The sequence below is a fragment of the Geotrypetes seraphini genome, chromosome 17, assembly GCF_902459505.1.
Source record: "Geotrypetes seraphini chromosome 17, aGeoSer1.1, whole genome shotgun sequence".
Taxonomy (NCBI): domain Eukaryota; kingdom Metazoa; phylum Chordata; class Amphibia; order Gymnophiona; family Dermophiidae; genus Geotrypetes; species Geotrypetes seraphini.
The window spans coordinates 30,951,390-30,967,068 of record NC_047100.1 but is presented as its reverse complement, the minus strand read 5'-3'; the positions used below and the strand labels follow the sequence as shown (position 1 = coordinate 30,967,068).

Below are 15,679 nucleotides of genomic sequence, written 5' to 3'. Positions count from 1 at the left end.
CGTGGCTCGAGAGGTCAGCTCAAAGGTGTCATAGATCGATCTGACCATGAACTTACGAAGTTGTAAGAGCGATGAAGAAGTTTGGCGAAAGGCAGATCTTTTACGGTCAGGGAGGTATTTTTCAAAAGATGACAAAGTTTGAATGAGATGCTTCAGGTAGAAAGAAAAATGGAAAGCATAGTTCCCTGATCTATTAGCAAGCATCGCATTCTGATATAACCTCTTGCCAAACTTATCCATGGCTTTACCTTCTCTGCCAGGAGGGACAGAGGCGTACACACTAGCCCCCGTAGATTTCTTTAAAGTGGACTCCACTAATAAAGATTCATGAGGGAGTTGCGGTTTGTCAAAACCTGGAATAGGTATGACCTTATATAGGGAGTCCAGTTTTCGAGGAGCTCCTGGAATGGTCAAGGGCGTCTCCAGATTTTTGTAGAAAGTTTCTCGCAAGATATCATGGAGAGGTAATTTTAGGAATTCCCTTGGAGGCTGGTCAAAGTCCAGTGCATCGAGAAATGCCTTGGATTTTTTAGACTCAGCCTCCAAGGGAATAGAGAGAGATTCACACATCTCTTTAAGAAATGAAGTGAAAGAAGTTGCATCAGGTTTGGAGGATGGATCTAAACCAGAAGGATCCTCGTCCCCTGACGAACACTCTCCCTCAGAGAGGAAAGGCTCCTCTGAATCACCCCACAGATCAGAGTCCCTCACTTGAAAGCTCCGGTCCCGTGACTCCGGTGTGGAGGGTTCCAGGTGTCGAGTCTTGTGAGTCGACTTACCAGATCTCTGAGAGACGGTACTGGGAGATGTTATGGGGTGTGCCGGTGCCGAAATCTGTACGGCCTGGTGTAAGGATCTCGGTTCCGGCGCTAAGATCGGCATGGATGTTGATGAAGCCGTATGTACCGGTACCAACAAAGTGGATACCGATAAAAGAGGTTGCTCCACTGCCGGTACTGGTGGCTCAGACCGGACCGGGACTGGAAGGCTCGGAGTCAAAAGAGCAGGAAGGAGCTGTTGTAATTGCTCCTTGAGCTGCACTTGCAGGACGGCAGCAATTCGCTCGTCCAGCGAAGGCACCGGTACCGCTTTTTTCTTCTGCGGTACCTTTGGTGCCGCTCTACACTCCGAAAAGGAACCCGAGGTCGAGGGGCTCACCTCAATCGGAGCGGAGCGCTTCCGTGGACGCCTCGAGGTCGGCAGGATTGGACTCGCTGCCACTGAGACCGGAGGGCGCTCCAGCGGGGAAGGCTTCTTAGCCGGCTTACCTGAGGGATGCGGTGTCGCGCGGCGTCGATGAGGTAGGTGCCGACTGCACCGGGGCCGAAGTCGGGACCGGTGCCGCCGAATCCGACATCTCGGTACCAAACAAAAGTCGCTGTTGGATCTGGCGGTTTTTTAAAGTTCTCTTTTTTAGAGTGGCACAGCGGGTGCAGGTTGACGCCCGATGGTCAGGACCCAGGCACTGTAAGCACCAGTTGTGTGGGTCAGTGAGGGAAATGGGCCTTGCGCACCGCTGGCACTTCTTAAAACCGGGTTGGGGGGGCATGAACGTGAAAACGGCTTCTGCCAAATCGAAGGCCGAGGCCTCGATGGTGGCAGCAGGCCCCGCCGGGGCGAACCCGAAAAAAGAAGAAGAAAAGAAAATTCTTTTTTTTTTTTTAAGAAAAAAAATAAGAAGGGAATAACTCCAAAAAAAGTTTACGCGAGCGGGAAGGCGTTTGAGAAAAAATTTTCAACAGCCGTTGAAAGATGCGTCTTCTTAGCTCCGCGGAAACTAAGAAACTGGGGACCGCGCGCCTCTGTCGGGCGGGAAGGCACTCGCGCGTGCGCGGTGCAGCCTACTAGAACTTTCCAAGTTCTTAGAGTGCAATCACTCTAAAATTGTCCGTACCGGGGCTCCGTCGGTGCCGTCACCCATCAGTCAAGAATATGCTGCCTGCTTGTCCTGGGATAACTGGTTTTATGTTCACCACCGACAAACCTTCCTCTTAGGTTTCTGCCACACAGCCTCCAAAATACAGTGATCAAACCAGTTTGTTTGGGTTTTTTTAATTTGGTTCATGGTCCATTACATTCACCCCTGTCCCCAGAGCGCTTACAATCCAAGTTTGCATTTGGAGCAATGAAGGCTCAATGGCTTGACCAAGGTCACAAGGCATATCGGTAAGATTTTAACCTTGACTTCCCAGTTAGGCAATCCCCACTCGCTCTCTTCACCCTCACAGTTCAGTAACTGGATTTCTGCCTTTGATGCTGCTTACTTCTGTTTCTTAAACCGGAAAATTTCCAAGATGACCTTTACAGAATTAGATCATAATATCCGTATTTATATACTTTCAGTACCAGATTAACAAATTAAAAATGTCTGCCAGATTCAATAATTTAGCTGGTGTCTGACAAAAAAATGGCAACATGAACTAGAACAAAAAGATGGGGTTCAGAGTAGACCGACTAATTTTTCTCTGCTACTCTTGAAGGAGCTGCTTCAGAACAGGCAGGCAACACAGCAAGCAGATAAAGCTGGTAACAGTCTTAGATTAAAGAATACAAGAGAACTAGAAAAGACTCTGAAGCAATTGAAAATGGCTTATCATATGAAAGAAAAGTAGGACAGAAATGTTTATCAACGAGAGGAGGCGAGGAAATATGCGGTTACATCCCTAAGCCCTCCCCATGGGTTCAGCATCACTCCTCGGTTTCCTCTATGCTCAAAGTCCAGCATCTCTCCCATATCAAACTTGTCTTTCTCCATGCACCATCTCTGTGTCCCTATCTCTACTCTCCTCCCCATTATTTCTCCTGTTTCTATATACCTCCTTGAGTGCGTCTCCCTCTGCTGTGTGTTCAGTATTTCACTTCCTCTTCCTTCATCCACTTAGTACAGCATCTCTCCCCTTCAGCCTCCCCCCAAAGGTCCAGCACCTCTCTACCTTCCCTTCAGCAGACCCCCTCCCACAGATGCAACACCTCTTCCCCTTCCCTCCAGCTTCAGTCCCCCCCTTTTACAGGTCCAGCAATTCTCTTTACTTCAGTTCCATCCACCCTGTCCCTTGGATCCAGCACATCTCTTTTATCCCTCCAGTGAGTCCTGCAACTCTTTCCCTTCACTTCAGTTCCAATCCTCCCCACCTCCCATTTCATGGGTCCAGCATATATCTCTCCTTTTCCTCTAGTTCAGTCAGCCTCTCTCCTTTCCCTCCAGTTCCAGTCAGCCTCTCTCCTCCTTCTCTCCAGTCTCCCCAATGGGTCCAGTACCTCTCTTCCCATCCCTCCAGCACCAGTTCTTCCCTCCAATTCCTCTCTGCTTTACATTGCCTTCCCTCCCCACTGGGTGTAGCATGTCTCTGCTTCTCCAACTGGCTCCCCCGGGTCAAGCGCCTGCCTCTTGCCCTCCCAACACCACACTGCCTTCTCTCCCTGCCACTTCCCACACAGGCATGCTTGCTAAGACAGGAAGTTACATCTCAAGAAGGAACCCAGCAGACTGAAAGGACACAAGCAGGCCTGTGTAGGGATCGGCTGGCTCCAGGTTTGAGCCAGTGGGATGGTAAAAAGTTTTGCTCACACATCTGTGGTAAAAAAAAAATATATATATATATATATATTTTTTTTTTTTTTTTAACTTTGTATGTACTGCAGCTACTCATCCCCATGTCATTCTCTAGATGTAATTATTCAAACAGCAGACTGTTTTTCTTTCAGAGCACAAGGATTTCCCTCCTCAAATATCATAAACTAATTTCCAGGAGAATACAGGTGATAAATTTTAAACAATTAAGCCTCGTTTGTCCTCTCTCCTAAAAGAATATACACACTCTAGAAATGAAGCATTAAAATCTTTTAGAATGGCTGATAGTATAACTTAACCAATGTAACTAGTTTACTAATTCTGAGTGCTGAATGTTTTCATATAAAAGCCAAAATATAAAGAATCTCCAGTTCCATCTCCCAATACAGTGAGGCCATTGTAGTAATAGTCTCTTAGCCAGGTGTTACAAGCGATGATTCCCTCTGCAACTCGGCTAATGTAGATCAAAAGTCTAGTTGCTGGCGCCCTCATTCTTTAACACGTTGCATACTTAGGTGTGTAAATGCTAGTAGTCAATAAATTTAACTGTACATTTGGGCACATAAGTGACAGTAGCATAACAAAGCTATAATTATAAGCTAAAATGGCTTAGTAAGATGAGGGCATGGGTGGAGCTGACATTTGCACAATTTATGGAACATTATACAATCAAAGTTCGGTTTGCGAGCAACACAATTTGCAAGTGTTTTGCAAGATGAGCAAAATACTCAGCAAACTTTTGTCTCGCAAACCAAGTGCCGCCCCAATTAACGAGCACTTACAGCTGCAGGCAGCACCACTTCAAGGAGATAGATGCCTCTTCCGTCCACCAGCCATCCTTCCGCACCACATTGGAGAACCCCTGAGCCCACGTAGCCGAACGCTGTCCCACATGTGCGTTATGTATAATCACGTACATCGATCATCGACGTTGTGCGTGTTTATACGTAACGCACATGTGGGATGGCGTTCAGCTACGTGGGCTCAGGGGTTCTCCAATGTGGTGCGGAAGGCTGGCTGGTGGACGGAAGAGGTATCTCCTTGAAGCGGCGCTGCCTGCAGCTGTACAGGGACCCCGATGGTTGTGGGCGGCTGGCCACCTACAAACTGTAGCATCCAGCACCTGACAGGTACACAGCCCTGGGCCACCCCTCACCACTTCTTCCCAGTTCTTTAGCACCTTTTGGGTTGTGGAACAAATTGTCAGCGTTGCCATTTTTTTTCTGTGGGGAACTTTGCTTTGACGTACGAGTAATTTGGATTACGAGCATGCTTCTGGAACGAATTATGCTTGTAAATCAAGGTACCACTGTACTTGTTAATTACAAAGATATCACACTCAGATGCTAACATTTCCACCAACCACAGGCCTGGCACGTGTTAGCACCTAAATTTAAGCTAACTGAAGCTAGCATTCTATGTTAAGCATACACGTACTGTTCTAGAAAAGGCTCACAGCCCAAAAAAAGTGGTCGCCTAAATAGTGATGCCCAGCTATCAAATTGCTCCCTAGGTGGTGAGGGTAAATGAGGCAGAAACACTCTCAAGGCACTCACAACCTTAGTTTCATAATAGGTCCACTGCACAGACCAGGCTGGAACCATCAGTGTTTTAGTCTTATTTACCTGATTTTAGAAACCTGAGGATTTCAACCACAACTTTAGTGAATACTAAAACAGGTTTAATTTGCTTACATCATACTTTCTATGCATTTTTCAGCAGTTTTTGTACTCTCTGGGAGTTCTCCCTATTTGCTTTGGGCTATGGTACTTACTCCATTCCTTGTGCTGTTTGCCTGGCAATGTCAATCAGCTGGAACATCTGGAACTTGGTCTCTTGCACATGTAAATGTTTATAAAGGCTACTTCCCTCACACCACTGGGTGACAATAGCCAAGTTATCTTTTGTCATGTAGCCCATAAATAACAATATGTTGACATGCCGAGTTTTTCTATCGATAAAGAATTGAGGGGAAATGTATTAATACAGCATTAATTTAAAGTAAAATGTGCATTACACAATTCCTTACAACTTCACTTTTAATCAGTTCATATACAAAGCTGCTCAGTTTGCTAGGTCTGATGAACTTCTATTTTTCTGAAGAACATCTACAGTTATCAAGGTGATCTGAAAACAACTATCCTTTTTTTACCAATGGGTACCTTATTGGCTGCCTTAAAAAAAAAAAAGCTTTGAGGGATATCCCTACAAGTGCAGGCAATTCACAAAAATAGTTGGTTATGTTCCATCAACTGTCCAATTTCCTTATTTAAACAATGTAACTAGAACCAACCTTACACTTTCAAACAAGCAGCTCATATTTACAGCTAGTTACTCGCCTTAAATTGCCATCAGTCCAAAATTTCATATTTTTCCCTTTCTTGTGTTAAAAAATTCAATTTATATAAATATTTCCCGTCTTCAAAACTTCAGTTCTGTTCAAGTCAATTCATAAATCACAACAAAAATGTATTACAACAGACCACTTCCCCGAAGAAGAATGCAAAGCATTGGCCATGTTGGCAGTGGGTCTATTTGGTTGAATCGATGATTAAGTGCAAGCTTTTTGTTACTATCTTTGAATTAACTTGAACTGAATAGAAGTTAAATGTATTTCAATGATACAAACTATCCCAGACAGACGGTACTGCTCTGACCAGTTTTGGTAGAAACTGAATTTCATCACCAAATGGTATTTCATTGCCCCTGACACAGCCAGCTGGCGAAATGTGGCCATGTTGGGCAAGAGATGGCGCCATGGCGGCAGATTGTAAAGAGCAGCAATAGTGGTAACAGTTCTCAGTAAATGTAGTCTTCCCCGATCCTGAGGAAGTAAATATAAAATGCGTCGGCAAGGGGGGACGTGCCCAAAATGAAATCTACAATGCAAGCTAAGTTTGATTTATAAAATCAAGTCTATAAAACGTATGAAGTGTCACAGTAGTGTAAAAGCTAATTATAAACGGATTATAGCAAAACGGGATTGAGGATTGCAGCTGCGTGGAGTTATGCTAATCTAGCGGCAGTCTGAAGATCCCATATCGGGACATACAATACTGGAGAAATAATCCGAGATATTTGCAACACTCGAGTGTGTATATGATTGTGACTTTTACAGTATGAGATCTGTTGCCATTAGGGAAAAACCCATGCAAGGGAAAGGAAGGCCTTAAGGTCCAATTCGTAAAACAATTCCTTTGCTTGTTACTAAAGCATTGCTTGTCTACATGGAGAAATGTATTGTAAATATTAGATTTGAGACTTAAAAAGTAAAATTTGGGTTTTCCACATAAAGAAAATGATCCAGTTCCAACTTTTACATATTCCAAAGATACATTTCACAAAGCCACGGTAAATGCACTGAAGCCCATTCAATTCCTCTGGGCTTTGGTGCATTTACTGTGGAGCATCATTACCGTACCTTTGTAAAAGGGACCCTTACAAAGGTTTGAAGATATTGACAAATTCTTTGTGCTTTCATTTATATTACATTCATTTTTTTTTCTCTGCTCATATCTGCTTACCTTAGCACAGCTACTTCATTTCTGAATGCTTGAAACTGTTCTGGTGTTGGATCTGTAACCTTTAAAATCTTCACAGCCACATCACCTACAAAATGGATTACATGAAATTTTAAAATATTCATGGTATGTGATATTCCAAGCAAAAAAGTGCCTGATCCAGTGTTGGACTCCTGAATCTCACAATGCCACGACATATTCTTCTGTCCTATTCAAAAGCTGCAGGAAAGAGAATAGATAGAAGACTTCCTGGTATGAGGCACATTAAACCTGAAAGTGAAGCCGATTCCCTGTAACTACATTTCCCCATAAACAGGATAAGATGTTTCTGAACTCGCACACAAGAGCTACCACTATCACTTAGCTGTCCTTTCTGTCTATACAGAGGAAGGACAGTGGCTATATGCATGATTTAACCTGAATCTACACAGAACCTCTATTTATCATTTCTATAGAGCTACCAGACACACGCACAAGAGAATTGTGACAGACAAACAGTTTTGCTTTCTCCATCAACAAGAATGGATTTCCACAGGTGGAGGATGGCTCTATCTATGTACCTTTTAACTTCTAGACTTTCAGAATATAGGATCATTAGATAAGTCATGTTGAGGTGGACCGAGGTGCACGATGCTCAGTGACCAGTCTAAAAGCAGATTACATAAAGTAAATCTGTTTCTTATACTGTAAATCATTTCTGGTGGAAAGTGATGGCTTTCCCAAACCTACTTTTGCTAATCATTTCCTCCAGAACTTGCCCAAATATCTTCTGAATCCTGCTATGTTATGTGCCTTGACTATATCCTACAGCAGTGCATCATAAACTGTGTGTCCCGGCAGATTCCAGGTGTGCCACAAGATGCTGGAAAGGAGGACAGGTGTTGGTGCTGGCTGACTGCTTACAGGAAGTGCCTCTTGCGGCGAGAAGCACATCCTGTAGTCAGCCGGTGCCTGCGTCTCTCCTCACCTCTGCTCCTCATGCAGCACTGCCCCTCCCTCCCGCCCCAGCAGTAATACGAAGCTCAGGGCCGTGACTGGAGGGCATCCCCACATGATGACATCACATTGACGTCTGCACAGTTCTGGGTGCCCTCTATGCGTGGCCACGAGATTAGTGTACCACACCTTAAAAGTTTGCAATACACTGTCCCACAGCAATCGATTTTACAGATTACCATATATACTTGAATATAAGAAACCTATGTAACCTTTTACCCCCCCCCCCAAAAAAAAAAAAAAAAAAAAAGGTTGACTTGAATATAAACCAAGGTTAGAAATTTGAGTGGTGTTTGTCAGGAATTGTGTCGTAAGTAAATCACTCATTTTTCAGTTGGGGCTGTTTTGAATCCAAAAAAGTTGAAGGAGAGCAGATAAATATTTTCCTCCTTGGGGCTACAACACCAACCAAAGTTTCTGGACTTCTATCCCCAACAGAACACCTGGCCTCAAACCCACAAACTAAAAGTACTGTTATAACAAACGAAACCCTAACATGCCAGACTCTGCACACAGAGAAACAGAAGGAACAGTCCCAAAATATAAACCCAACAGTCTGAAAATTGACATCACTAAATTGGAAATTATAAGCATTTTTCCTACAATTTTATTTTTCTTATCTTGTTCCATCTGTGCTTTTAACTCTCTTTCCAAGGCCTCCTTATGCATTTGCTGTTTCTTTTCTCTCCTTCACCTCTTCCACTGATTTTCATACTCAGTTTTCTTCCATCTCAAATTTATCTTGCCAACTCTTCCTCTCGCCTCCAACCATGTGCCCCATTCCTCTTCTCTCTGCCCCACCCGTTCAGCATATCTCCCTTCTTCCTCCTCCTCCCTCCCAGGGTTCCACCAAACGTTCTACCCACCAGGTTCCAAAACCCCCTCCACTAAGAAAACTACAAAGAAGTCGCTGATGCAGGAGTGATTCTCACTGTTCCTTTACTGCGGTCCACCCAAGCAGAAACAAGAAGTTGCTTCAAAGCTGGATGGACTGCAGTAAAAGTACAGAGGAGGCCACTAGCAGCACTGGAGAATCGAAGAACAGTGACTTAGGCACTCCTATCCTTCATTACCTGCTCCCCCTCCTCTTGCCCCAGATCCAACATTGCATTTACAGTCTCGATGCTTTGGAAGCCCACGCTGATACTCTGTACTGGACTGAAGGGCCTTGAGCGTCTGTGTATGCTTAAAGCTTGTTGGACTCCCTTTGAGAATCCTGGAGAGGGCGGGAGCTAGGAGGTCTTGAGTATGCGCAGATGCTCAAAGCCCTTCAGCCCAGCACAGAGCACCAGTGTGGGCTTTCAGAGCATCGGGACTAACTGCAATGTTGATCTGGGCAGCGGGAAGCGGGTAGTGGAAAATAGGAGTGCCGGTCATCTGGGGGGAGGGGGAGACATAGCAGTGTCAGTCATCAGGGAATAACAATGCTGGTCATTGGAACGGGGGGGGGGGGGGCAGCAGTGCCAGAAAATTGAGAGGAATGGAAACTGGCAGCATTGGTCATCGGGTGGGAAGAGGAGGAAAACAGCACCATCTTCAAAAGGAGGCTCAAATATAAACCGAGACCCCTATTTTTAAGCCATTTTTGGCCCCAAAAATCTCGGTTTATATTCAAGTACATACAGTAACCAATTTCACAGTCGAATAAAATACTTTCTAAGATTTGTTTTATTTATTAAAATTCTTATATACTGCCTACTTGTTAATAAAATCAAAGCAGTTTACAAATCCTCTAGCACACCGATCAAAAACACAACGTAAAACAAATTACAGCTCTATCAAATAGTATATTTTGCTATTCAGCTGAAGATAAAAAATACTATTTGATCGAATATGAATATCAAATTCAAATAATGGGCATTCAGCTTTAATATAAGAAATAATAAAAGAAGCAATGTGTCTGAACTCAGGAAAGCATGTGGGATCTCTTAGAAAGAGAGGAGGAGATGGTGGATGCTGCGGATGGGCAGATTTGGCCTTTATCCGCCATCATGTTTCTAATTTCAAATAGCAACTTAATACCATAGCTTGCAATACTGTTCTAAATTCAGATAGATCTAAAAGGCTTGAGAAGTCAGAATAATTTCCATTAAAGTGTCCATTTCAAAGGTGGAATCAGTAGAACCTAACCCCCCCCCCCACAAAAAAAAAATTAAAATTTTTTTTTACATGATTTCAGCAGCACTTCAGCCATTGCTAACCTAATCTTTTTCCAAGGAAATTCAATATGCTTACCCACTACCCATAAGATGCTTGTTTTACTAGGGTTAATTTTTAATCCATTTCAATAGGATCCGGCAAACAGTATTAGACCAAAAATTTAGGAGAAAGTTAAGTTTATTGCATCTATACTTTGTTTTCATTAAAATGCATATAATCAATAAAGAGACTTAATCAAATAAGTTGAATACCTACCATGCCATTTTCCTTTATATACTGTTCCAAAAGAGCCCGACCCGATTCTGGTAGAAAGCATGACTTCACTTGCTTCTATTTCCCAGTAATAACTTGAATCCCTTTGTCCACGGGACCTCTGGAACAAGCAAGTGGAGTTTGAAAAGAAAAAAATTAGACTACTCCAAAACAAATTGATAGAAATAAAGCCAGTCTGAATTTGCCTTAATATAATGGGAGGAGACTTAAGAACCTCACCACAAAAATATTTATAACATTAATGGAATTGCTTAGAAATTAAAGAGAGGGTCCTAAAACCACTTTTCAAAATGTGATTTGGACTTGCATTCAATGCAAGCAAATTGTAATTAGCTACCAAATGCAAAGTGGACAGTTGGATCAGAACTGATATGACTAGTTTTAAAAAGAAAATGAAGGTGATATACCACACTGTGGAGGCGATATTCATTATACGTTTGCTTTCACTGTTGTTCAACGTCACTGTCATGTGGTTTATAATTTTCACAGAAAATTGCCATGAATAGTAACTACCCTTGTCGGTAAGGATACATGATTCTCAAGACAAACTGAATAGATAGATAACTTATAGATAGATACATAAAGTACTATGGCTTAGGTACTCTACCAACCTAAAAAAAAATTTTTGGTCTTCATTAAAGAATAAAAAAAGTTACAAAGCAGTCAGTTAGGTCAAATGTCATAACGCTTCTACACAACAGCTTAGTTTTCCTTAAAGAAAAAATATGTAGCTGCTAGAGATGCATCATTTTATCAATACGACCTTTTCTTTAAGTAACAAAATACTTAAAAAGCAGATCACTATTGCTCTGTTTCTAATCTTACTTAAGAGATGTGGGTAGACCACCAAAAGTGACCACAACCAAACAATAAGATATACACACTTTTCATATCAAACTCATCTAAGGAACAAAAGAAAAAAAAAAAAAAGAGACTTAAGAGATCATTAATGTGACACACTGACAATAATGTCTGTTCATTAGTGTTGCCCGATTCAGGGAAAATGTTTTGATTTTGGCCCATTTAATTGATTTTTTGGCTCGATTCACTTTTCCTGCCCAATCGGGCGTTTATTTTATTTTTTTCAAAACATCCTGGTGGGTTTATTTTGTAGGCTCTTTATACCAGTGGTTCTCAACCCTGTCCTGGGGACCCCCTAGCCAGTCAGGTTTTCAGGATATCCCTAATGAATATGCATGAGGAGATTTGCATACCTGTCACTTCCATTCTATGCAAATCTCTCTCATGCATATTCATTAGGGATATCTTGAAAACCCGACTGGCTGAGGGGTCCCCAGGACAGGGTTGAGAACCACTGCTTTATACCACCACACCAGCATGGCATTGAAAAGGACAAGGGGGGGGTGAACAAAATAAAAAATGACTTTTCCTCTCTGTTAGACAGCGAGCATGAGCTAGGACCTAACACCAGCTCTGGCAAGATACACACTTCAGGTCATGATTATGATGGAGTAGCAAACACACATGTCATGTTTAATAGGGTCCAAACTAAGCAGAAAACACAAACTATCCTGCTTACTTCATGGTTATAGTGCACAAAAAAGGGCTCTATACCCTTGCAGGCTCTATACCCATGCTGGAACCCTGTAAAAGTATCAATGGTGCTGTGAATGTGAGTATGCAAAACGGAGAACCATGAGTAAAAGTTCCAGTTCAAATTGGAGATAACAATGATCCAGCCCAGGAAATTCAGTATGTTAGAGCTGGAAATCAGGAAACTCTCAATTGAGGGTCGATACAGATTAATATGCTGGGAGCAACAGTATGGGGAGAAAAAGTGTCTCCCAGTTCTTAAGGAGTGCATCCTGAAGGAGAGTACAGATGGAACCGAAGAAGTCTATTGCAATCGAAGGGACCAAGGATCCATGCTCTAGGCTTCTTTTCTGACCATTATAGAGGTTTCCTGAGACACCTGACATATTGAAGGAAAAAGGTAGGAGAGGGATACGATGGGATGTTATAGGATCCAGGAGCAGATTCACACTTGGCAATATGTGTGAAACAGGTCAGAAGGCATAAGTAGAATCCCAGATGTTTTGGCATTGAGAGCGCCAAGAAGTATTCTTTCAAGTTTCAATGGGAAGTGTTGATATCTACTGGAACAGCGTCGATAGCAGAGTGCCGGTGTAGACCTGGAATGGGTGATAGATGCCTGGAATGCCTTTCCGAGGGAAGTGGTGGAGAGGAAAATGTGGGATAAACATAGAGGATCTCTAATTAGAAAATGAAGAATGTAAATTAAAGAGCTAAGGCCAGTAATGGACAGACTTGCATGGTCTGTGTCCCATATGTGATGATTTGGTGTAGGATTGGGCTGGAGAAGGCATAGATGGGAACTCCACTAACTTGGAACATTAGGATGTTACTGGCCAGACTTTATAATAGATATCCTGCAAACAGGATAGTTGGATAGGCTGGAGTGAGCTTGGAAGGTAACTTCAGTATTTGGAACCTAGGACAATGCCAGGTGGACTTTACAGTCTACGACCCAGAAATATCAAAGAAGAGACAAGTTAATTTAATCATGTATTTCTAATAACTAATGGCAGACTGGATGGATCATTCAGGTCTTTATCTGCTGTCATTTACTATGTAAAGTGCTATACTTAGGCTAGGTCAGTACCAAGGGAGGCGAAATAAGCAATTGCAAGTGCAATTTGTGTCCCAAGCTCACTTTGGTAAAACTCATTCAGTTGTTCCTTGAAGATGTACACCGGTACCTTTTGGTTAATAGCCTGTACCATCGGTCCACAGCTGCAGCACTGGATCGATGATGTCAAGGGAAAGGAAAATCATAACATGATGATATTTCCTTAGGATCTCGATGTTCATCGATGCTGTGATGAAAAACTGGAGTTCGTACCCTTGACCTGTATATGCTACGTTCAGCATGAGCCAATTCCAAGGGATTCGAAGTTAACAGTAGTGTCACATGCAAGCGATATCCATCTTTAGGAACTCCTTCAGATGAATCCGGTAAGAGTGCACCGGTACCGCTGGATCATCCGCTGGTACCTATGAAGCTGTCAAGGCTAACTCAATGTAGCTCCTTTGTTGATGTATGAAGAGAAGGCACTGTTACCATATGCCACAAGCTGGTACAGAAGATGTGGAAGTGTAGTTGTCCTTAATAAGCCGATTCACTTCAGAAATTACAGCCTGCATTGAAGAACGATGGCATCGACGAGAGGCATGCATCAAATAGACTGACGCTGTTCGGTGTCTATGTCCACCGATATAGACAGGGATCTGCACTACAGAAAAGTCCAAGTGACTTGAAATGCTACTCCAGAGCTAAAATTTCTAAAGGAGAGAGGTGGAAAACATGGTGATAGTTTTTCTTCTTCTAGTTCTTTTACTTTATTTGTGTATCTAGCCCCGGAGTCAGGGCCAGCCAGAAAGGATGAGACTGTGGTAAAGTAGAAAGAAGGCTGAAAAAACCATAGACATAGGCAGGAGCAAAGGACTGAAAGTTATCTGAGAGCCCCTTGACTAAAACATTTATATTAAAAAAAAAAAAAAATTAGAATAATAAAACAACAAAATAATTGGAAAAAAAAAGAAGCAGGAAAGCAAACTTGAGGGCATGAACTGATATCTTCTTCACTCCATGGTGTGACCGTCAGACTCCGTACCTGATATGTTCCCATTTAAAAAGGCAGAACTAAGGCCAGAAAGTTACAGTAGCCTAGGTTCCCCGAGTACGCTGAAGAGAACCTTTCTGATAGTTCTAAGGTAGAGGAAATGGAGACTCAACCTAGCACTAGAAGGTTTGTCTCTAAACCCATCAACATAAAGTTCAGACAAAATGCCTCTTTTAGAAAGCCTTGCACTTTCCTGGACATCCACAGGGGGAGCTCAAGAGCCTCAGGGCAGAGCAGGCACACAGAGTTGGGCGTGGCTCACAAACTGAAGAGCCAGCAGTCAGAGAGGCCAGGGAGAAGAATGGTTCTCTCTCTGCAGCCCAGGGCAAGGTAATGGCCTGGAACCCCTGGAATTGGAGGAAATGGTTCCTAGCCTGGAAGTTGAAGCCCTACCCCAGGAGAATCAGATGCAGCAGAAGCCATGGAAGTAGGTGTAGCTTGTAAGACCTACTGACTTTAAACTGTGTTTTGTTTTAAGTTTACAAAACAAGCCTCACTGCTCTGAACAGTTTTGTTTGTGAATGCTGGTTTGGATTTTTGTATGAACAATGTGTTAAATTACCAGGGCTTGTGTTACAGCCAGTGACTAAATTTGAAGAAGTTTTTTTCGTCTTTGCTGCATGGGCTCACTTAGGCCCTATCCAAGGTGGGGTGCAGGGCACCTTCTTGTGTTACATAAGGGCTGCTTCTGGTGCACTACAGTATTTGCTAAAAGTGTTGTTTTTTGCTTTGTGGAATTACAATGTTGAATGCAGAAATTCAAAAGGAAATGAGAATTGTGTGGGGAGAAGTATGTCAAGACTTTGGGTGGGATTATATGAAAGCTTTGCTAGCTGGGAAGACAAACTTGACAATTCTCCTGCCTCAGCTCAGGAGAAGAGTTGAAGGCTTCCTGGACATTTTTCTTTTGTTTTTGATATTGTGAAAAGCCAAACTGAGAATGGTAATGAGTTAATGTTGCTGGACTTGAGCACCATTCAGAGCAGGCCTGATTTGAGGGCCAGAGTAAGGTCTAGGCCCAGGCTGGGCCTAGTTTGTGTAAGCTGTGCACCATTCAAAGCAGGCCTAGGCCCAGGCTGGGCAACTCCGGTCCTTGAGGGCCGTAATCCAGTTGGGTTTTCAGGATTTCCCCAATGAATATGCATTGAAAGCAGTGCATGCAAATAGATCTCATGCATATTCATTGGGGAAATCCTGAAAACCCGACTGGATTGCGGCCCTTGAGGAGTGGAGTTGCCTACCCCTGGCCTAATTTCTGTAAGCTGTTCTGAAACTGATAGGGCACAGTGACATTTGTATATCCTGAACCGCTGATAATATTAACCTGGATTTTTTTTCTACAAGTTTTGTGTTTTGCCTTTTCTGTTTTGAACTGTTATGGAATAAAAATCCTGAACAATAATCCTGCAAAGATTGAAAACACAGCATTGTGTTTATGACTGGTTTTTGGTTTTGTTTGCTTGATACATTGCCTGTAGGACTGGTCTCCCTGT

General features: G+C 42.9%; 1 protein-coding gene across 2 annotated transcripts in view; it reads right to left on the bottom strand.

Moving 5' to 3' along the window:
• The window catches only part of RAF1 (Raf-1 proto-oncogene, serine/threonine kinase), a 126,881-nt gene that overhangs the window by 31,146 nt on the left and 80,056 nt on the right, over positions 1-15,679 (bottom strand). For both annotated transcript variants that reach the window (XM_033925984.1, XM_033925986.1), the window contains 3 exons: positions 10,504-10,621; positions 7,096-7,180; positions 5,346-5,522 (listed from right to left, as the gene is read on the bottom strand). In XM_033925984.1, coding sequence (XP_033781875.1) covers positions 5,346-5,522; positions 7,096-7,180; positions 10,504-10,621 — 380 coding nt within the window. The remainder of the gene's footprint in view (positions 1-5,345; positions 5,523-7,095; positions 7,181-10,503; positions 10,622-15,679) is intronic.